Consider the following 20,611-nt stretch of genomic DNA (forward strand, 5'->3'; position numbering starts at 1 on the left):
ATGGATTTGTATGTTGACGCTCTAAGTCTGTGACTTGGCTGTTTGTTATTCAGATGTTAAAGATAATTCCGCTGTGTTAACATGATGAATCTGAATAAATTTGGTTGACGTTCTCCTTTATGGCATGACATGAGTATTATTGTTTAATTATTTGGAAGTTGTAATGCCCTTTTTTCATGTTTACTCTGATTATTATTTATTATTTATGCGGGGTATTAGAAGGGTGTTACATGCTACACCTTATCAAGTTCTATTATCTGCACTACAATGCAGCAAGTTCTCCATAGAAAAGATTCCAATGTTCAATTTAACTATTTAAGGGATGGATGACAAGGTCAGTTTGCGTCGGTGTTGGATTGATTCCTCGAAGATGCCCGCCTCGTCCCCCTCTCATTCTTGCGTGTGCTTCTGTTGTGTTGTTCAGAATGAGATGATGCCCTCTCATTCTTGCATGTGCTTCTGTTGTGTTGTTCAGAATGAGATGATGCGAGTCATTGCGAAGTTGTTGTTGCTGCTGATACGTCGATGAGAGATGATGATGATGCTGTTTGTGTTGTTGTTCTAATGGCAGTTTTCAGAGAGTGAAGGAAGTAGAGAGGTAGTAGTGGTGGTGGTGGTGATTGTGATGGTGATGGTTATGGTGGAAGTGATGATAGGAGTGATGTTGTTCTAATGGCCATGTCATCAAGTAGCTTTTGCCACATCACCAATTAAATCAAAGCCCAGTCAGCAAATATGGTAAAAGGGTTTGGTAAATCTAGGTTTTGGGTTTTATAAGGGGCATTTAATAAAAAAAAATCTTCAAGGGGGCCAAACCGAATCTCGCTATATTGGCAGGGGGTGAAATATATTAAACCCTATTTAATATTATGTAAATTGAACATTTAATTTTTAATTATTTCATAACATTTTTTCTTTTAATATTTTTAAAAACAATGATTTATTATGCGAGTCAATAAAACATTTTTAATTTTTTATTTAACAGCAATACTTATCCATTTACATATTTTTGTTTTCCTTTTATCTAACAAATTGTTTTTTTATTTATAAATAATTTTGTTGTAGCATAATTTATCTTAATAAGTTCAATTCTTTACTTTTTTATATAAATATTTTGTTTAATTTTATATGCACGTGTATCATTTTTATCTACCATAATTATTTCAATAAACTAAACATATCATCTTTCTGACTTGTTAACAAGTAAGAAGTATTACTAATTTGCTAAATAGAGATGGGAAAGATGTATTGTGAAGCAAACAAGTGTGTTGTTGGATATAGTGACACATCATTCACCAATAACTTGGCCTTCATTTTAGTTTTACAAATTACATGCCTACCTTACTGCAATAGAATTTAGACAAGTCTAGCTTCACAAAGTTACAATGCCGACTCATAAAGTTCTGCTAATGTAAACCAAAGAGTTGGACAACGTGTCTTGCACACTATGAAATTAAACCTTGTTAACTTTATTTTTTAAAAAGCTTACTTATATCTTTCTTCTTTACCATCTTTTTCTAAAAGTAACCAAACAATCTATGATATCAAAATATTATCTTGAATAAAGTCCTTCAAGTTCCCATGTCAGCAGTGTCTTTATTATATCACCCGGATCATGGCTGAGTCATCCAACAAAAGGCTCAACATTCACTTCCTACTTTTCATCCCTTTAAATACCACCACCTTACAATACAAAGGGACTGTTCTAACCAAGTGAATCTAACTTCCTTGCAATCTACTAGGTATCCTTCTCAACAGAACACAAACCTTATTAATCAATCAATATGCAGACCTCACTTCTTCACCAGCTAATTGTTGGAAACAAGTTTCAAAAATCGGATAACAGATACTTGCTCGATTCAGCCTCTCATCAATATCAATATCCATCCAAAGATCAAAGCAAATGTAAGACTTTCTTTTCCTTTATAGACGGACGAATCACGATTATCTACTTTAATTTCATTAAGTATTTTGATGATTTTACTAATATAGACTGCTTCAATGTTTCAGGTAGTATAAGTTCTAACCAGAAAAAGCGCAGCAGGAAGGCCGATAGTAATTCTGAAATTACAGCGAGACTTGGGACAAACATATCTGAAACTATAAAGAGAAAGTTAAGCTTAGGGGCTCGAATTCTTCAAGTGGGTGGAGTGGAGAAAGTGTTCATGAAGTATTTTAGTGTGATCGAGGGGGAGACGTTACTGAAAGTTTGCCATTGTTATCTGTCGACCACATCTGGTCCTCTAGCTGGTCTCCTCTTTATCTCCACTGAAAAGGTTGCCTTTTGTAGTGAGAGATCAATAAAAGTCTTTAACCAGAAAGGTCAAATGTGTAGGATCCACTATAAGGTAGTATGTCATGAACAAACCTATTCATATCTCCGAGTCTTTCTATTCCAATATTTTGTTATAAGATTCTAAAAGGTATATATATGTGTGATGTACAACAGGTTTCTATTCCAGTGAAGAAGATAAAGAGTGTGAGGCAAAGTGAAAATGTTGAGAAGCCAAGACAGAAGTACATAAATATAGTTACAGTTGACAACTTTGATTTCTGGCTTATGGGTGTATCAAAATATCACAAGACTTATAAATATCTCGAACAAGCAACTTCTCAAACTTAGCTGAATATAAGATATAACTTACAAGAGATGAAATACCGCAAGTAATTATATGACAGCTAGCTGTAATTGAAGATATGATTTGAGGACAAAACATCCCGCGGATGTATTGGCTTTTCACTCAAGATTGAGCATTGATATATAACAGATGCACATGGTTCATTCATATCAGCGCAAATGCAAACTTGGCTGTCAACACATTGTTGATAAAGTTGTTGATACAAGAGACCATTAGGTGCATGCTTTGTAACAAACACCAAACAATGAGTGTTAGAGATAGGGATCAATATTAGGAAAAGGTAACCATTGATCCATAGAGAGAGGCCTATTTTGAGTTCAATGAAAGGAGATTATTAATTGTTATTGTATAAAACAAGATGGAAGGAAATGTAAATAGAAAGAATGAAGCGGGAAGCATTCTCACAATGGTGATGATGCAGAGGAGTCCTATCAAGGCTCCATGGTCTAAGCATTGTTGCTGGAAAATATGTTTGATTAAATAAATAAGAGTCAAATTAGTTTTTGTCATCTGATATTGAATATCATTGCAGATTTTTACAGAAATGTGAGCCAAATTCAAGAAACAACTAGCTTTTCTAAAACCAATTATGTGACATAATAGTTCACTTTTGAAACCTCTGCAACATCATTATTTTAACCATCAATTACATAGACTGAGACAATAGAACCGTAGTAGCTTTTTTCATCTTTAATAAGTAACAGTTTTCTTCTGTAGTTGTATATTTTACCTTGTATAGAGTTGGCTATAAAGGTCTTCCTCTGACCAGTTTGGATATACAAATAGGCTCATCACAAGAAAAAGACCAAACACCCATGCATATCGTAGATATGTAATGTTTTGCCATGCTCAAGACATTATCAACGCGAACGCGGTAACTTGATACAATTATCAAATTAAATGTCAAAAGACATTATCAATGCATATGGTTAGAGTCTATGTTAAGTTGAGTTGATAGAACCAACCTTATATAAACCGGTTGTTATCATATTGGTGACCTTAACCTTTTAGTATTATTAAAATATATAAAGTCAGTGACATGGTGCACCTTCTTATAGGTGATCACATAGTATATGTTGCACTCAATTTATTGAGAATAGTGTCTTTATTACATCAATAAGTGATTGAACCTAATAACTTTTTCAACTATTGGGCAGTAATGCCTATAAAAGAAAAGAATGACACTTGCTTATCTTCTTATTATGTGCACATGCATCATCAAAGCTAGTTGCAATTCTTAACTTTGTGATGCCACCCTTCTTTAACTTCTCTTTTGACAAGATAACAAAAAGTAAAGAGATATAGTGACACATATATAATTATACTATGGTATATTCTATAGGACATAACTTAGTCATATAATTTTACTGTTTGTAACCAACTTACTCACTGCTCAACTTAATTTTCACTGAAATGTAATTCAAATTTTAAGTGAAAGTTATAAGAAAATGTCAAGAATTCATGAATAATAATTTGCTTGAAGTACACAATTAATATGAAGAAATTGGAAGGACCACAAACATTATGTTTTAGGAGATGACACCCATGGAAAAGGGAAACACCAATTATTTTCCAAATGCGCCATGTTTTTAGAGGTCTTGCATTTCTAGGAGATGACACATTAACTTACTATACTTGGCATTCATTTTAGTTTTACATACCTACCTTACTGCAATAGAATTTTGACAAGTCTAGAATCACAAAGTTACAATACCAACTCATAAAGTTCTGCTATTGTAAACCACCTCATCCTTTACCTTTTTTGTTTCAATTTCCTTATACCCATTTTTCCATAACAGTGCAATTCTCCAAAGAGTTGGACAACGTGTCTTGTGCACCATGAAATCTTGCTCCTCAAGATATATAAACCTTTCTCAAAGCCTCGAAGGGGAGACGCTACGGAAAGTTTGCCATTGTTATCTGTCGACCACATCTGGCCCTCTAGCTGGTCTCCTCTTCATCTCCACTGAAAAGGTTGCCTTTTGCAGTGACAGATCAATAAAAGTCTTTAATCAGAAAGGTCAAATGTGTAGGATCCACTATAAGGTATGTCATGAACAAACCTATTCATATCTCCGAGTCTTTCTATTCCAATATTTTGTTATAAGATTCTCAAAGGTATATATATGTGTGATGTACAACAGGTTTCTATTCCAGTGAAGAAGATAAAGTGTGTGAGGCAAAGTGAAAATGTTGAGAAGGCAAGAGAGAAGTACATAAATATAGTTACAGTTGACAACTTTGATTTCTGGCTTATGGGTGTATCAAAATATCACAAGACTTATAAATATCTCGAGCAGACAACTTCTCAAACTTAGATGGATATAAGATATAAGATATGACTTATAAACATCTCGCGGAAGTATTGGCCTTTCACTCAAGATTGAACATTGATATATAACAGCTCAAATGCAAACTTGGCTGTCAACACATTGTTGATAAAGTTGTTGATGCAAGAGACCATTTGGAACAAGCTTTGTAACAAACACCAAACAGTGACAGTTACATACAGGGATCATATTAGGAAAAGGTATCCATTGATCCATAGAGAGAGGCCTATTTTGTGTAGAAATTTTTCAAATGTGAATTTTTTCAATTATTTAGTTTAAATAGTTATTGTATATTACATCCACAATATGATCGGATCCTGTTGCAGACGAAACCGATACAAATTTTCACTCTCAAAAACATTATAACTAATTACTTTCAAACAAAAGTTCAATCCCTAATTCTTAAACTAATACTCAATTATAAGATACAAAATGTAAATAAAAGAGGGATGCATTCTCACAATGGTGGTGACACAGAATGGTACTATATCAAGGCTTCATGGTTAAGCAACCGCGTCTTCACATTGATCAGCCAATGTAATGTTGTCAATGTGAAGGTTCAACTTTTAGTCTACCTATAACCTTCCATTAGTAATAGAAAATAACCTTACATTAGTAATAGAAAATGATTAACTTTCAATATATTATGAATTGTGAAAAATACAACTTGCTTTAGGTAGAGAAGATTACAAGTTGTTTATATATACAACAAGATAGTGCATGTTTAGCTTATCATGCATTTCCTATACACAATCTTAAACTACTAACTAACTTCCAACTGTATAACTAACAATTAGTTAGGTAGTTACACTCTTTCCATTTGTGTCCTCATTGTTACTTGCTGCTGAAGGAACCTCAGGTTGTAACACCCTCCCACAAGTTAAGGGCTGATAAATGTCAAGCATCATTAACTTGGCTAGCAAACGATTGAATGGTTGAGGCAGCAATGGTTTAGTAAAGAAATCTGCAAGTTGGTCCTTTGAAGTGCATGGCAGCAATTTCATCAAACCATTTAGCATCTTCTCTCTCACTATATGGCAATCTATTTCTAGATGCTTGGTTCTTTCATGGAATACAGGATTAGCAGCAATGTGTAATGCACTCTGATTATCACAATATAACACTGGCAGCTTTGTACACTCGACATGCAAATCTTTGAGCAAATACACTATCCATTGTAACTCACAAGTAGCAGCTGCAAGAGCTCGATACTCAGCTTCACTGGAGGATCTTGAAACAGTTAATTGTTTCTTTGTTCTCCATGAAATAAGAGATCTTCCAAGGAAGAAACACTGGCTAGAGATGGATCTTCGAGTATCTGAGCATCCAGCCCAGTCTGCATCTGAATATCCCTGCAGGGTCAATTGAGAATTTCTTGGTAGGAAGATACCCCTCCCAGGACATGACTTCAAATATCTGAGGACCCTTATAGCTGCATTGAAGTGATTAATGGATGGAGCTGACAAGAACTGACTGAGTTGTTGAGTGCAGAAGGTAATGTTGGGTCTGGTGGCATTAAGGTATAGGAGCCTCCCAACCAGCCTTCGATAAGCAGGAATGTCATGGTATGGACCACTAGCATCTTGATGAACCTTAGAAGATGGATCAGATGGAGTAGACACAGGTTTGGCAGATAAGAGTGCAGAATCTTGTAGAAGATCAAGACAATACTTCCTTTGGCATAAAGAGATTCCTTGTTTGGAGTGAGCCACCTCAATTCCAAGGAAGTATTTTAATTGACCAAGATCCTTAATTTGAAACTCATTATGTAACTGTTGTTTGATAAGCTGCATTTCCTGCAAAGAATTACCAGCCAATATAACATCATCTACATAGACTAACATGATGGTGAATGCATTATGTGTTTGCTTGATGAACAAGGAAACATCTGCAGCAGCCTGTTTGTAGTGATGATGTTTAAGAAATTCAGTTAGCCTCTCATGCCATTTTCTGCTAGCCTGCTTAAGACCATACAAAGACTTAACAAGTTTGCAAACTTGGTTAGGTTTGGTAGCTGTAACACCTGGGGGAAGAGTCATATAGACATCCTCTTGAAGTTGCCCATGGAGAAAGGCATTGTTCACATCTAATTGATGGAGATGCCAATTATGGATAGAAGCAAGAGCAATGACAGTTCTGACTGTGGTCATTTTGGCAACAGGAGAATAGGTTTCAAAGTAGTCTAGGCCTTCAACTTGGTTATAACCCTTAGCAACTAACCTAGCTTTGAATCTCTCAATAGTGCCATCAGCATGGTGCTTGATTTTATACACCCATCTGCAGCCAATTGGCTTGATATTTGGAGGCAAGTCCACAATGATCCATGTACCTGTTTTCTCAAGGGCTGATAATTCCAATTGCATAGCTTGATTCCAACAATCATATTTACAAGCCTCATTGTAAGTTTTAGGCTCAGTAATAGATGAAAGAGAGAGAGAGAGAATAGTGACAATGAGGTATGGATAAATTGGAATAAGAGAGGGAATCTGAGATGGGATATGGCATACCTTTAGAAGATGGATCTGAGCTGCCAGACTGAGAGCATACATAGTGCTGCAAGTAAGATGGCTTGTGAGACACTCTAGAGGATACACGAGTAGGTAAGGGTAAAGAGACTGGATTTGAATTTGTAGAAGGTGGAGTATGTGGAGAATGAAGGGGTGTATGAGGAGGAGGATCAGAATTACTAGGGATGTCAAATATTGAAGGATGGAAAGACTCACTGGAGGATGGAGTGGACAGTTGGACTATAGATTGATCTTGAGAAAGAGCTATGATAGTAAGACCAAGATTGACAAGAAGAGTGAGTGTAAGGAAGTATGTGTTCATGGAAGGAAACATTCCTTGAAGTGAAGACCTCTGTAGTGTTTAAATCTAAGAGAATGTAACCTTTCATATGAGGAGGATAACCTAGGAAAATGGCTTTTCTGGCTTTAGGATCTAATTTGGTTCTGTGTACACTAAGGCTCGAGGCATAGCAAAGAGAACCAAAGACTTTGAATGAAGAAATCTCAGGAAGTTTGTCATGGAAAATTTGGTATGGGGATTTATTGTTTAGAATGGTGGAAGGTACTCTATTAATGATGAAGGTAGCATAGAGTAAGGCATAAGACCAGTAAGGTTTAGGTAGTTTGGATTGATATAATAAAGCTCTACCAACATTGAGAATGTGTTGGTGTTTTCGTTCTACCCTCCCATTTTGTTGGGGGGTTTCAACACATGATTTTTGATGTTTAATGCCATGCATAGCATAGAAGGAAGTAAGCATGAATTCAGGACCATTGTCTGTTCTTAAGATCTTAGGGGTGATGTTATATTGAGTTTGAATCATTTTAATAAACTGCTGAATTTTAGGAGCAACATCAGATTTGGATTTAATGAGCACAATCCATACAAAACGAGTAAAATCATCAAGAATAATGAGGAAATACTTGTAATTTTGAATAGATTGTACAGACAAAGGACCCCATGTATCTAAATGGAGCATTTCAAATTTAGAGTTTGCAATATTGGAACTATGAGGAAAGGGGAGTTTCTTGTGTCTAGCTAAATGGAAAATGTCACATGTAGCCTTAGAATCAAAAGAGATATTTGGATATAGTAAAGACATGTGGTTGAGATTTTTACTAGAAACATGGCCTAATCGAAAATGCCATAGAGCATTGCTAGGGAGAATTGTGTTGACACTGGTAGAATGAGGGTGAGACATGTTGGTATGTGTGATAGCACCATTAGGAGGACAGGCATTTACTTGCAGTCTATATAGCCCTCCAATCTGTCTACCCAAACCAATCATCTTCAGGTTGTTCATATCCTGGATGAAACAAGTATGAAAAGAAAAATTAGAATGGCATTTTAATGACTGGCACAGTTTAGATATGGAAATGAGATTAAGTTGGAAATCATTGGAATACCAGACATCTTCCAAATAGAGATCAGAAGAGAAATGTACATAGCCAACTTGTTTCACACAAACAGAATTACCATTAGGAAGAGTAATGTAAATAGGGTTAATGGTATGAATAGAGGTAAAAAAAAGAAAGAGATGAGCATGTAACACCCCATATTTTCTAATTTTAATTTAATCGGAAATTAAATTATTATTTAGAATTATTTGGTATTTTGTTGAATTATTGGAGAATTATGGATTAAGGGCCATTGGGCTGGAATGGTGAGATAGTAGTATGGGGGTGCTAAGTGAGTAAGCCCGCTACTAATTATTTTATGTTTTCATAAAATAAAGGAAATAAAGAAAATTGGGAAAAAGGAAAAAGGAACGTGAAAAGCAGAGCAGAGGAATGAGAGATTGGAAAGCTGATACGTGAAAGAGGAACAGAAGAGGAAGAGGGCTAATCAAGATCTTTGGCTAAGGTAAGGGGGGACTCTTCCGGTTAACATCTTTTATCGTATTATAGATGATGGGACTGATTTAGATGCATTGTTTGTGTCAATTGGTTATATGTTAGGTTGGGGTTTTGGGATGATTTTGATGGGAATTGTTTGACGTGATGAATTGTATGATTATATGGCTGTTATGATGATTGAATGATCCTCTTTGTGTGTTATATTTGTGTTATAACATGTATGTGGCTGATATGGTGGTATTTGAGGTTCATGACATAACTTGATTTGGGTTTTGGGGATTTTGGGATGAATCCCGTAATGCTGTCAATCGATGTGAGATCTCTGGTTTTTGCCAGTTCGCGCCGCGAAGGTAGGTTGGCGCCGCGAAGGCGTAGTTCTTTTCTCGTTTCGCGCCACGAACCTGTGTTTGCGCCGCGAAGGCGTGTTTTCTAATCGTTACGCGCCGCGGACTGTGGGTGGCGCCGCGTGCTGTAGCGATAACTGTTTTCTTGTAAAAAGTTAAAGATGTGTAACTTTCAAACCGTAAGTTTGTTTTAGACGCCGTTTTGGATGCTGTTCCTTAAATTGAATGTTCTACCATATGAAATGAATAAAACACTAACAACTTGATTTTATTTTAAAAAGTATCATTTTCTTCAAATGTGGTTTATTCTGGTTTTGCATAGCTGATGAGGTGCAATGGTTGTTGTGTGCATAATTGAATACGTGCAATGATGTATGTTGTGATAATGTGGTTGCTTCTGTTAATTGTGCAAATGGGTGTTGTTCATGGTAAATATAGTTATCATGTGTTTTGAGGAATGATGAGGTAAATTGATGAGTTGCTTTGTCGTACTTGGTACACGATCGTGAGGGGTGTTATTGTTGTTGCACTGTATGATGAATGATTTACCTGTTATGATGTGGTGGTTGTAATTGGTGTTTGTTATACATATATTGTTGATGTAAAATATGTATTTTATTATGGTTGAGAAATAGCATAACTGTGTGTGGCTATTGATTATTGTGGTGGTTGATGATTATGACATTTGGCTGACTTATGTGGGTGATGAGCATGTTATGGTTGATACATGCATTCATAATCATTATGTGGCTGATCCTTGACGATGGTGGATCAGTGGTAGCTAATTCCCATTGTGTGGAATTAGTGAGTGGGTGTTGCCGTATCCTTGACGATGGTGGATCGGTGAGTTGGGTTATCCCAGATTTGGTACCACATGCATATAGTTGCATCTGCATTAGGCTACTTGTGTTATTATAACATGAATGGAAGATTGTCCAATGTTATAATATGTGATGATTGTGTAATGGTTATGATTTGTTTGGATGAATTATGGTGTTGTCTCTTGGTAATGTATTCTATTTGTTGTTGTGTGTTGATGAGTACTTCCTGACAATCTGAATATAATGAAATTGGATGAATAATGTGACTATGGTGTGTTATTGTTTATGATTCGATAACATTTGTTAATTGTGAATGAGACTCACCCTTACTTTGATGATTTCAGATTGGCGAGTAGCGGCTTTTGGCTCGGTGAGGATTAGCTCATGAGTCAGTTTATTTGGTATAGCGTCGGTGTCATGCTCTGATATTGTAACACTGGGGGGACGTTAGTTTAGAGTTTATGATGATACTCTATTTTGTTGTTATTGGAGTAATTTTGTGAGATATTGCATAGATGATGTTATGCTTATCTGTTGATTAATGTTCCGCTGTATAGAAACATGATTTTGTTAAATGGATGATTTTCCCCTAAGTGAAGCATGACAATTGATTTATGAAAATTTGTTATAATTGGAATTGTGGCACCCTTGTTTTCATGTTTTACTCTGAGTTATTTTATTAATTTCCGCGGGGTTTAGAAGGGTGTTACAGAGCACACATGGTCATTTGCACCAGAATCAAGGATCCAAAAATTGGCTCGAGCAGATGAACTAAAATTGTTACAGACAATACCTGAGAGGTCCTCATTAGGAGTAGGAGTAGTCATCAAAGTGGAAATAGATGCAGTAGTGCTAGGAGTGGTGGATGGGATCAAATTGACTTGTTGGAGTAAACCAATCAACTGATCATATTAAGCTTGAGAGATGTTGGTAGCACTAGCGGTAGATGAATTTGTTGTAGAATTCCCAGGTGTTTGATCAACATCGGATGCATGAACTGTGGAAGCATTAGCTTGTGATTTGTTTTTGTTGAAATTAGGGTGGCCATGCTTTTGATAACAAAAGTCCACAGTGTGGCCAGTTCTATGACAAAAAGAGCATTGGCGAGGAGGATGCTTATAATGAAGAGATTTGCCATTGGTTTCAAAGCGTTGAGCAGCATTCACCATGAGTGCAGACTCATCTTCAGTAACACTAACAGAGTTATGATTACTCTCTTCTTGCACTACTAAGGAATACACCTTGTTAATTGGTGGTAATGGTTCCATGAGCAAAACTTGAGTTCTAACCACTGAAAAACGTTCATTAAGACCAGTTAAGAATTGCATAACCTGATCTTCAGCATGATACGCACGAACATTCTGCATGGCATGGCAACGGCATTGTTGAACACACGAGCATGAGGAAAGTGGAAGGTGTTCATTGAGTTCTTCCCATAATCCTCTTAACTCAGTGAAGTAATCCATAACAGAGCGTGACGCTTGCTTCAAATTGTTAATCGAAGAACGAAGATTGAAAATACGAATGCGATCAGCTTTTGAAAAACGTTCACGTAAATCAATCCAAACGTCAATTGCATTAGCATGAAACACGATAGTTGAAGCAATTTGTTCAGAAACAGAATTCAATAACCAAGAATGAATCAAATGATTGCACCTTTCCCATTGATTACGATTGAGATCTTGATATGAAGGAATATCAAGATCGCCATTGATGAATTGAAACTTCAATAACCAAGAATGAATCAAATGATTGCACCTTTCCCATTGATTACGATTGAGATCTTGATGTGAAGGAATATCAAGATCGCCATTGATGAATTGAAACTTGTTCTTCGCTCCCAGCGCTCGTTGCATAGATTTACTCCATGCGAGATAATTGGAACCATTGAGTTTTGGTGAGATGCAAACTGAGTTTGGTCCTTCGCTTGGATGAATATAGTAAGGTGAGTCAATGTCAAGTGGTGTAACGCGCGGAGGCATGGTGAGAAAGCAAGAGAAGAAAAACCACTGGATCGATGAGAAGAAGATCCAAAAGAGAATCGGAACGAAGAAGAAAAGAAAGGAGAACTGAATGAGTAAGAAAAATCAAGAAGAGAGATCTTGATGAATGAGTCAAACAAAGAAGATGAATGAAGCAAGGATATGTTCAACTGATACCATATTATGAATTGTGAAAAATACAACTTGCTTTATTAAGAAGGTAGAGAAGATTACAAGTTGTTTATATATACAACAAGATAGTGCATGTTTAGCTTATCATGCATTGCCTATACACAATCTTAAACTACTAACTAACTTCCAGCTGTATAACTAACAATTAGTTAGGTAGTTACACTCTTTCCATTTGTGTCCTCATTGTTACTTGCTGCTGAAGGAACCTCAGGTTGTAACACAATATGTATTTAACGCTAAAAGTTTGTTTTGACGGTTCAGCCATATCAAGAACAACCCCTAAATTCCAGATCAAATTTTGTCCATTCTAATACCCAACATTTGCCACACTACAACACTTGTTAATGGCTGCAGCAAAAGCCTCTGGGAATGCTTCTTTCAGAGCTTGATTTCCCAACCAATTTGACTGCTAGAATGCAGTCTGACGCCCATCGTACACTTAACAGTTTATAACACCTGTAAAAAGAGAGTATAAATCTGTATAGCATTCAAAACCGAATTAATCAACGTAACTCGACCCGCCATATTCAAGTGCCTACCTCTCCACTTGGACACTTTAGATTTCAGCTGACTAATTAAATCCTTCCATATTGATACGTTTCTAGGAATAGCACCAACTTTAACACTTAAGTACTTGAAAGGAAAAACATCAATATCGTAGTTCAAAAAATTTGACGCCGCTTCCATAATCGAATCACTAACATGGATGCCATAAAGCTTGCTCTTAAGAAAGTTGATCTTCGTCCCCGTCATCAACTCAAATCCTCTTAGCATCGACTTCATCATCCAGAAGTTGTCACTACAACCATTCACCACAATGATTGTGGCATCCGTGAATTGCAGAAGGTTAACCTCATCAACTTCATTGATCTTAAACCCTTTGAAATCTACTCGTTCCAATGCCCTTTTCATGAGTCCCGTTAGCGCTCTCGTAACCAAAACGAATAGAAAAGGAGACAATGGATCTCCTTGACAGAGTCCCTTTTTCACCCTAAAATCCTTACGTAGTGCTTCATTGATGATAATGGAGGTGTGACTTGTAAAAATGCAGCTGTCCATCCAGCTTAACAGTTTCTCTCCAAACCCCATTTTGACCATTATCATGCGCAAAAAATCCCAACTTACACAATCGTACGCTTTTTCGAAATTCACCTTCAAAGCTACACAACTTCTCTTCTCTCTTCTTGCCATATCCAAAACCTCATTGATTAGGAGAACACCATTTAATATGTTTCTACCCGGCACGAAAGCTGATTGATTGACCGAAACTAGTTTTCCTACTACATATTTAATTCTAGCGACTAACAGCTTAGAAAGAATCTTGTGCAAGCTTCTCACTAGGCATATGGGTCTATACTCATTAAGAAATTGAGGATTTGAAACTTTAGGAATAAGTGTTAGAAAAGAAGAAGTACATGTTTTTGTTAACCTGGCATCCTTATGGAAATCCAGCACAAATTTGAAAACGTCCTTTTTAATGAATTCCCAACTCCGCTTAATGAACTCAAACGAATAACTGTCTGGCCCCGCACTTTTGTTCCAATCAATGGAAAAAAATAATTCTTATTCATCAAGATTGATTCGGAATTCTTCAAATGTTTATTGTAATTCCAATAGTATTGACCAATTTTTGTAACAAAATTAGCGTTAGAAAAACCTATCACTAAATTATTTTTCGGATTCTAGAGTGTTGTTCTTAATCTTCTTCCTCAAACTCACAAACATTTCCAAATCCAAATTCCCATAACAAATCAATACAGATCAAATGAACTTAACATTTTTCTACCACTTACAAATTTTCCTTTTCCGTCTATGTTATCTTTGGTCCAAATATCATTACAATCAACGGTAAAAATGTTTTGCGGTAAAATTACACATTCCAATTTCTCCTATTACGAGTTTGTAACGGATCCTTTGTTTTTTCTCTCGTTGTAGTAGTTAGTTTGCAATTTTCCTTTTGGTCGGAATTCTTCCCGTATCCGCTTGTAAAGGTTTGGAGAACCCTTTGTTCTCCTTTTTCATTAATATAGTATCTCTTGCTTACTAAAAAAAATACAGTAAAAAGTTTCAAACAATCAGTTAAACAAAATTTTAGATCATGGAGTTTGAATTGCGGTAACAATTTGTCCTTGAGCTTGTTGCTGCAATTTTTGTTGTGTTGCTCATGAATGGATTATGTGGAAGTTGTTCATGCCTACGCCACACATGAATTCAACACTATGAGTGAATGTACAAATGTCTCTGCACCAACAAGTGGCAAAAATGATTTCATCAAGCAACTAAAACATCTTTTCTATATTGTTGAAATCCTAATTTGATAGTTTTGATAGGAAACTTTTTATCATGTGGTAGAAAGAAAGACGGAAAGAAATGTAAATAGAAAGAATGAAAAAACGGTTAGAAGTTTAAGTATCAGACCAATTACTTACAAACTATTTACGTGCAAGTTCTTAGAGACTTTTGATATTCAAACCATTCAAATCTTTAATAAAATTTGTCTAAAATTTATTCAAATGTGAAACTTGTTTAAATTATTTAATTTAAATAGTTATCATATATTACATCATTAATATGATTGTAGGCTTAGGATAGGATCCTGTTGCAGACGAAACTTGTTCAAGAACATCATACTTAATTACATTCAATCAGCACAGGATCCAAATAGTTAATTAAAAGAGAGAGAAATGCCTAATTCTTAAATTAATAATCAATGTTCCATAGGAAAAATGTGTTAAAGAAGGGTGACATCACAAAAAGGTAAGAATGGCAGCTAGCTCTGACGATTCATCTAAGTAAGGATGCCACTGACCTCTCTCTTATCAATGAAACCACTTTCAAGGAGTTGTAACGTCTTAATATTATAATGTATGTTAAATAAACATCAATGATTATGTTGTGCGTGAATATATTCCAGCTATAACATATGTTTCACTCATTTTAGTTTTTGCTTTGTTTTTTATTTTACTATTACTCATATTTATAATTAACTTTGAATCTTTTCAACAATTTAACCTAGTGTCCACCCTTTTGAACATGATTAGATATAAAAAAGATGCAAACAATCGTAATGAAAAATGTTCTGGTAAGGTAAAACAGAAGTTATTAGTCACACATATATATCACATAGTAGACTCAGACTTCTACCAGAACACAAGTTTTGATATTGAGTGAAACTTGTTTAAGGCCAAGAATTGCATAGAAAGCAAAATGTGATTCAAACATTGCAGCGAAATAAAGAAACCAACTAATGATACACAAAACAAAATTGAGAAATTTATAAAATGTAATGTGCAATGACAAAACCGACAGCTCTAACTAACAAATAAATAAAAATAACATAAACTAAGAGTAACCCAATAAGTCACCACTAGTAATCAAAATAAGCATAAAATAAATAACAAGATGAGCACTCTAAATCAGGTCACATAGCACAACATCTAGAAAGGACAAATCAAGCTCTCAACATAGATTTCATTTGCCACCATATGACCATGGATGTTGTTTTGAAATTTCGGAATCTTGAAAGTATTATTTATGGAATCATAAACCACCAAATTAAATTCCGTCTCAGTCCAATCCTTGCAAAACTCCATCAACACTTGGTCATCTTCTGAAATATATAATACCTTGGTATAGTGACCATCATCACGCCATGTTTTCATGTGAGGAACACTGAACAATTTAATCCAAGAATTTTCATTACCGTATTCCTTCATAATAAAAACATCATCAAACTCGTCCCTAGAAGAGAGGAGAGACAAACAACCCCTCAATGTCCCTAAGGTAGTTGCATCAGAAGTTTCGAATTCCACATCAAAGGCAGGCAGTGAAAGCTTTTGATAGGACTCTTTCTCCAAATCAAGAGAAACAATTAAATACTCACCACTAGTATTGCGTGTCAACCAATTAACGGAGTCATTCAAAAATGTTCCTGATTCATGATTAGGACAGAGCCCGGGACCTGGGAATTCCAGAATCCTTCTCCAACCACGAGTACCCAAAGTATGAACGTTGACTTCGTATTTTCTTATAATTAAACTAACAGCAATAATCTTATAACTATTAATGAAACGATCATATACTAAGGTATATGAGATAGGGAATTGGTGTGGAAAGTTCAGAAGAGGCAATCTTTTGAATTTTCGAATGAAAGGGTTACACACCAGAGCCAAAGTATAATGTATCTTAAAACATAGGATGCCGTCACAAGTGGAAGCGCTATTCCGATATGCTATTTTGTTAAGAATACTTCTTTTACCGTAACCGAACTGTTTGACGGTAGAAGTAGCAGTAGTGAATGTGGAGGTGAATATAGAGGAAATTGAGGAATGTGAAAGAAGGAACTTAGGTGAAGATAGGATGAGGTGGTGGCGGTCGTGGCGGGAGGTCGACAAGCGGAAGTGCTTCTTGGCAAAGTCGGAATCTCGAGAGATAATAGAATTCCATGATTTACAGACGCAGCGGAGTTGAAGGAGGTGTTTGACAGGGAGTCTACACAGTATTTCAACCACCAAATCGAACGGAAGAGTACCGCTGAGATGCAGTGATGTTAGGGTTAGGGTTTGTTGAGGTTGTTTCCTTCTTTTGGCCATCACCTTTGCTACCTAAGGAGAAGGTTAGGGGACTGAGTTTCAGGTTAAACTTTTTCTTTTATACCATCAAAGATTCCTTATTGATTAAGTAACCTAATTCTTTTAAATAACTTATACTTATTTTTAAATTTAAACAACTTATTGATTACAGAGTTGCTTTCACATTTATCTCAACAAACTACACATATTTAATATTATGTATATTGTATAGTAAATATTTTATTTTTAATTATTTTATAACATTTTTTCTTTTAATATTTTTTTAAATTTTTTAAGAACAATGGTTTATTCTGCGAGTCAATCAAACATTTTTAATTTTTTATTTAACAGCAATACTTATCCATCTACATATTTCTGTTTTTCTTTTATCTAGCAAATGGTTTTTTAATTAATAATTCATCTTAATAAATTCAATTTTTTTTATAAATATTTTGTTTAGTTTTATATGCACGTGCTTCCACATTATCATTTTTTTTACCATAATTATTTCAATAAACTAAATATATCACCTCTTTTTAAGTATTGCTAATTTGTTAAATAGCGATTGAGGTTAGAATAGAGAAAGATGTGTGAGGTTAGAATAGAGAAAGATGTATTGTGAGGTTAGAATAGTGTTGATGCATTGGCAAAAATAGGAGCAAAGCTGATAATGGAAAATAATGAAAAATAATGAAGTTAAGTTATTATATATGAGTATATGATGAGTGTCTCTATTTTGATGATTTTATTGGAAAATTATACCCTATATACCTCTACGGCTATCTCCCAACCGCAACAATTATGAAAATATTTCAATTTTATCTTTTTTTTTTCTTTTCTTTTTTTTTTACTAAGAACTTTAATTTTTATTATTCATCTGAGTCATCTGAAAGTGACAAGTGTATATCCCACTCATGCGAACACGGATAACATACAATACAGAATTTCGATATATTAATATTCTAAATTGGAAAACTTTATTAAGAGATTTCAACATGAACATGAAAGTGAATAAAGGTGATTCTCATTACTCATTAGGATGAGCACAATGTGCTTTTATATAAGATTGAGTTACATCATAAGAAGCTGGACATGTGCTACATAGAATAAAATCCTAGAGTAACTAACTAACTGAAATAACAGAATTTAGTTAGTGTACTTTCTCTCTGAAGGATGGTAGATATCTAACATCTTTATCTTGAACAATAAATCATGAAAAGGCTGTGAATGTAGTGACTTAGTGAACAAGTCATCGAGTTGTTCTTTGGATTTCACCGGTAGTAACTTCAAAATGCCTTTGCTTTGTTTTTCCCGGACAATATGGCAATCGATCTCCAAGTGTTTCGTTCTTTTATGAAAAACGGGGTTGGAGCCAATGTGGATGGCACTGTTGTTATCACAGTAGATCACAGGCGTTCTAAGACATGTAATGTGAAGATCTTTCATGAGGTATAGGAGCCATTGAAGCTCGCATGTAGCTGCAGCAAGGGCCCGATATTCCGCCTCCGAAGAAGAACGTGAAACCGTGAGCTGTTTCTTAGTGCGCCATGAGATAAGAGATCTACCAAGGAAAAAACACTGGCCTGACACAGATCTGCGAGTATCCAAACATCCTGCCTAGTCAGCATCAGAGTAACCATTTAGTTGGAGGCAAGAATCTCGTGGAAAGAAAATGCCTCGAACCGGACATGATTTAAGATAACGTAAGACCCTGCATGCAGCATTGAAGTGAGTGACTGTCGGAGAGGCAAGGAATTGACTAAGTTGTTGTGTGCTGAAGGTGATGTCTGGTCGAGTGGCATTAAGATACAAGAGGCGACCAACGAGCCGGCGGTAAGAGGGAATGTCGTGATATGGTGTACTTGAGTCTTGGTACAGTTTGACTGCAGGGTCAGAAGGAGTAGTAATTGGCTTGGACTCAAGGAAACCAGAATCTTCCAATAGATCTAGACAATACTTACGTTGGTTGAGAAAGATTCCTGTCTTAGATTGAGCAACCTCAATGCCAAGAAAATACTTCAATGTACCCAAATCCTTGATTTTGAAGGCATTGTCTAGGGCAAGCTTAATAGAATTGAACTCATTCATATCATTACTAGCTAGAATGACATCATCAACATAGACTATTAGAATCGTAATGGAGGATGATGAGCATTTCACTAACAAAGAATGATCTGATGTGGCCTGAATGTATTGATGAGCAAGAAGAAATGAGGTGAGCCTCTCATACCATCTTCTACTAGCTTGTTTAAGGCCATAGAGAGACTTAATAAGCTTGCATACCTGGTTTGGTTTGGAGGGTGCACACCCGGTGGAATGACCATGTAAACATCTTCCTCAATATTGCCATGTAAGAAGGCATTATTTACATCAAGCTGATGTAAAAACCAATGCTTGCAAGCAGCTAATGCAATGATGGTTCGGACTGTAGTGAGCTTCGCAACTGGTGAATAGGTATCAAAGTAATCAAGGCCTTCAATCTGGTTGTAACCCTTGGCAACCAATCGTGTTTTAAATCTGTCAATCGAGCCATTAGCTAAGTACTTGATTTTGTATACCCATCTGCAGCCAATTGGTGTGATGCCAGGTGGTAAGTCCACAAGTTTCTATGTACCTGTTTTCTCGAGGGATGACAATTCAAGTTGCATAGCCTGTTTCCAGCACTCATACTTAGAGGCCTCAGCATATGTCTTAGGTTCAATATTTGTCACTAAGGACAATGCATAGTGAGAATAAGATGGTGATAAGTGTTTGTGTGAGATGAAATTAGAGAGAGGATATAGAGTACCTTTGGAAGGAAGATTTGAAGTAGCCAGAGAATTGCAGACATAATCTTGCAAATAAGAGGGTTGGTTACTCACCCTTGAAGAGGTTCTAGTTGAGGGAGATGGGTTGGGTGCTATAGGCTCAGGTCTAATATGAGGGTTGGAAACTAAGGTATCAGTGGTGTTGTTAGATGAGTTATTGGTGGGAGAGGATGCAGTAGCGGGTTCAGGAGATGTAGGAGGGGAGGTTGGGGTAGTGTGTGTGATGGTTTTGTCTTTGATATAGGGAAAATAGGACCAAGATATGGATGACATAGGAGTAGTACGGATATAAGGAAGGATATGCTCGTGGAATGTGACATTTCTAGAAACAAAGATATCATTGGTACGGAAGTCAAGGAGGATGTATCCTTTCATACCAGATTTGTAACCAAGGAACAAAGATTTTCAGGCCTTTGGATCAAGTTTGGTGCGATGAGCTTGAAGGGAAGAGGCATAGCATAAAGATCCAAAAACCTTAAAGGAGGAAATATCAGGGAGTTTGTCATAAAGAACATGATAAGGGGACTAGTTTTGGAGAATGGGAGTAAGGACTCTATTAAT

At 35.9% G+C, this 20,611-nt stretch overlaps 3 protein-coding genes across 3 annotated transcripts; 1 reads left to right on the forward strand and 2 right to left on the reverse strand.

Moving 5' to 3' along the window:
- Positions 1-1,718: 1,718 nt before the first annotated feature.
- On the forward strand, positions 1,719-3,148 carry LOC131628043 (GEM-like protein 6). The gene is made up of 3 exons (XM_058898904.1): positions 1,719-1,905; positions 2,011-2,348; positions 2,450-3,148. The coding sequence occupies exons 1-3, from the start codon at positions 1,785-1,787 to the stop codon at positions 2,621-2,623; spliced, it is 633 nt and encodes a 210-aa protein (XP_058754887.1). The 5' UTR covers positions 1,719-1,784; the 3' UTR covers positions 2,624-3,148.
- Positions 3,149-13,119: 9,971 nt separating this feature from the next.
- On the reverse strand, positions 13,120-13,761 carry LOC131628077 (uncharacterized). Its single transcript, XM_058898937.1, has one exon. It carries the CDS (start codon positions 13,759-13,761, stop codon positions 13,120-13,122), a length of 642 nt encoding a protein of 213 aa, XP_058754920.1.
- Positions 13,762-15,986: 2,225 nt separating this feature from the next.
- On the reverse strand, positions 15,987-17,317 carry LOC131628045 (F-box/kelch-repeat protein At3g23880-like). The gene has a single exon (XM_058898905.1). It carries the CDS (start codon positions 17,262-17,264, stop codon positions 16,110-16,112), a length of 1,155 nt encoding a protein of 384 aa, XP_058754888.1. The 5' UTR covers positions 17,265-17,317; the 3' UTR covers positions 15,987-16,109.
- Between the last annotated feature and the right edge of the window lie 3,294 nt (positions 17,318-20,611).

This window comes from Vicia villosa, unplaced genomic scaffold (genome assembly GCF_029867415.1).
Source record: "Vicia villosa cultivar HV-30 ecotype Madison, WI unplaced genomic scaffold, Vvil1.0 ctg.000422F_1_1, whole genome shotgun sequence".
NCBI lineage: Eukaryota > Viridiplantae > Streptophyta > Magnoliopsida > Fabales > Fabaceae > Vicia > Vicia villosa.

Coding starts and splice junctions, on each gene's coding strand:
- LOC131628045 (XM_058898905.1), bottom strand. CDS start 17,264: ATGGCCAAAAGAAGGAAACAACCTCAACAAACCCTAACCCTAACATCA.
- LOC131628077 (XM_058898937.1), bottom strand. CDS start 13,761: ATGGGGTTTGGAGAGAAACTGTTAAGCTGGATGGACAGCTGCATTTTT.
- LOC131628043 (XM_058898904.1), top strand. CDS start 1,785: ATGCAGACCTCACTTCTTCACCAGCTAATTGTTGGAAACAAGTTTCAA. Junction 1,906..2,010: donor ATCCAAAGATCAAAGCAAAT/GTAAGACTTTCT, acceptor TCAATGTTTCAG/GTAGTATAAGTTCTAACCAG. Junction 2,349..2,449: donor TGTGTAGGATCCACTATAAG/GTAGTATGTCAT, acceptor GATGTACAACAG/GTTTCTATTCCAGTGAAGAA.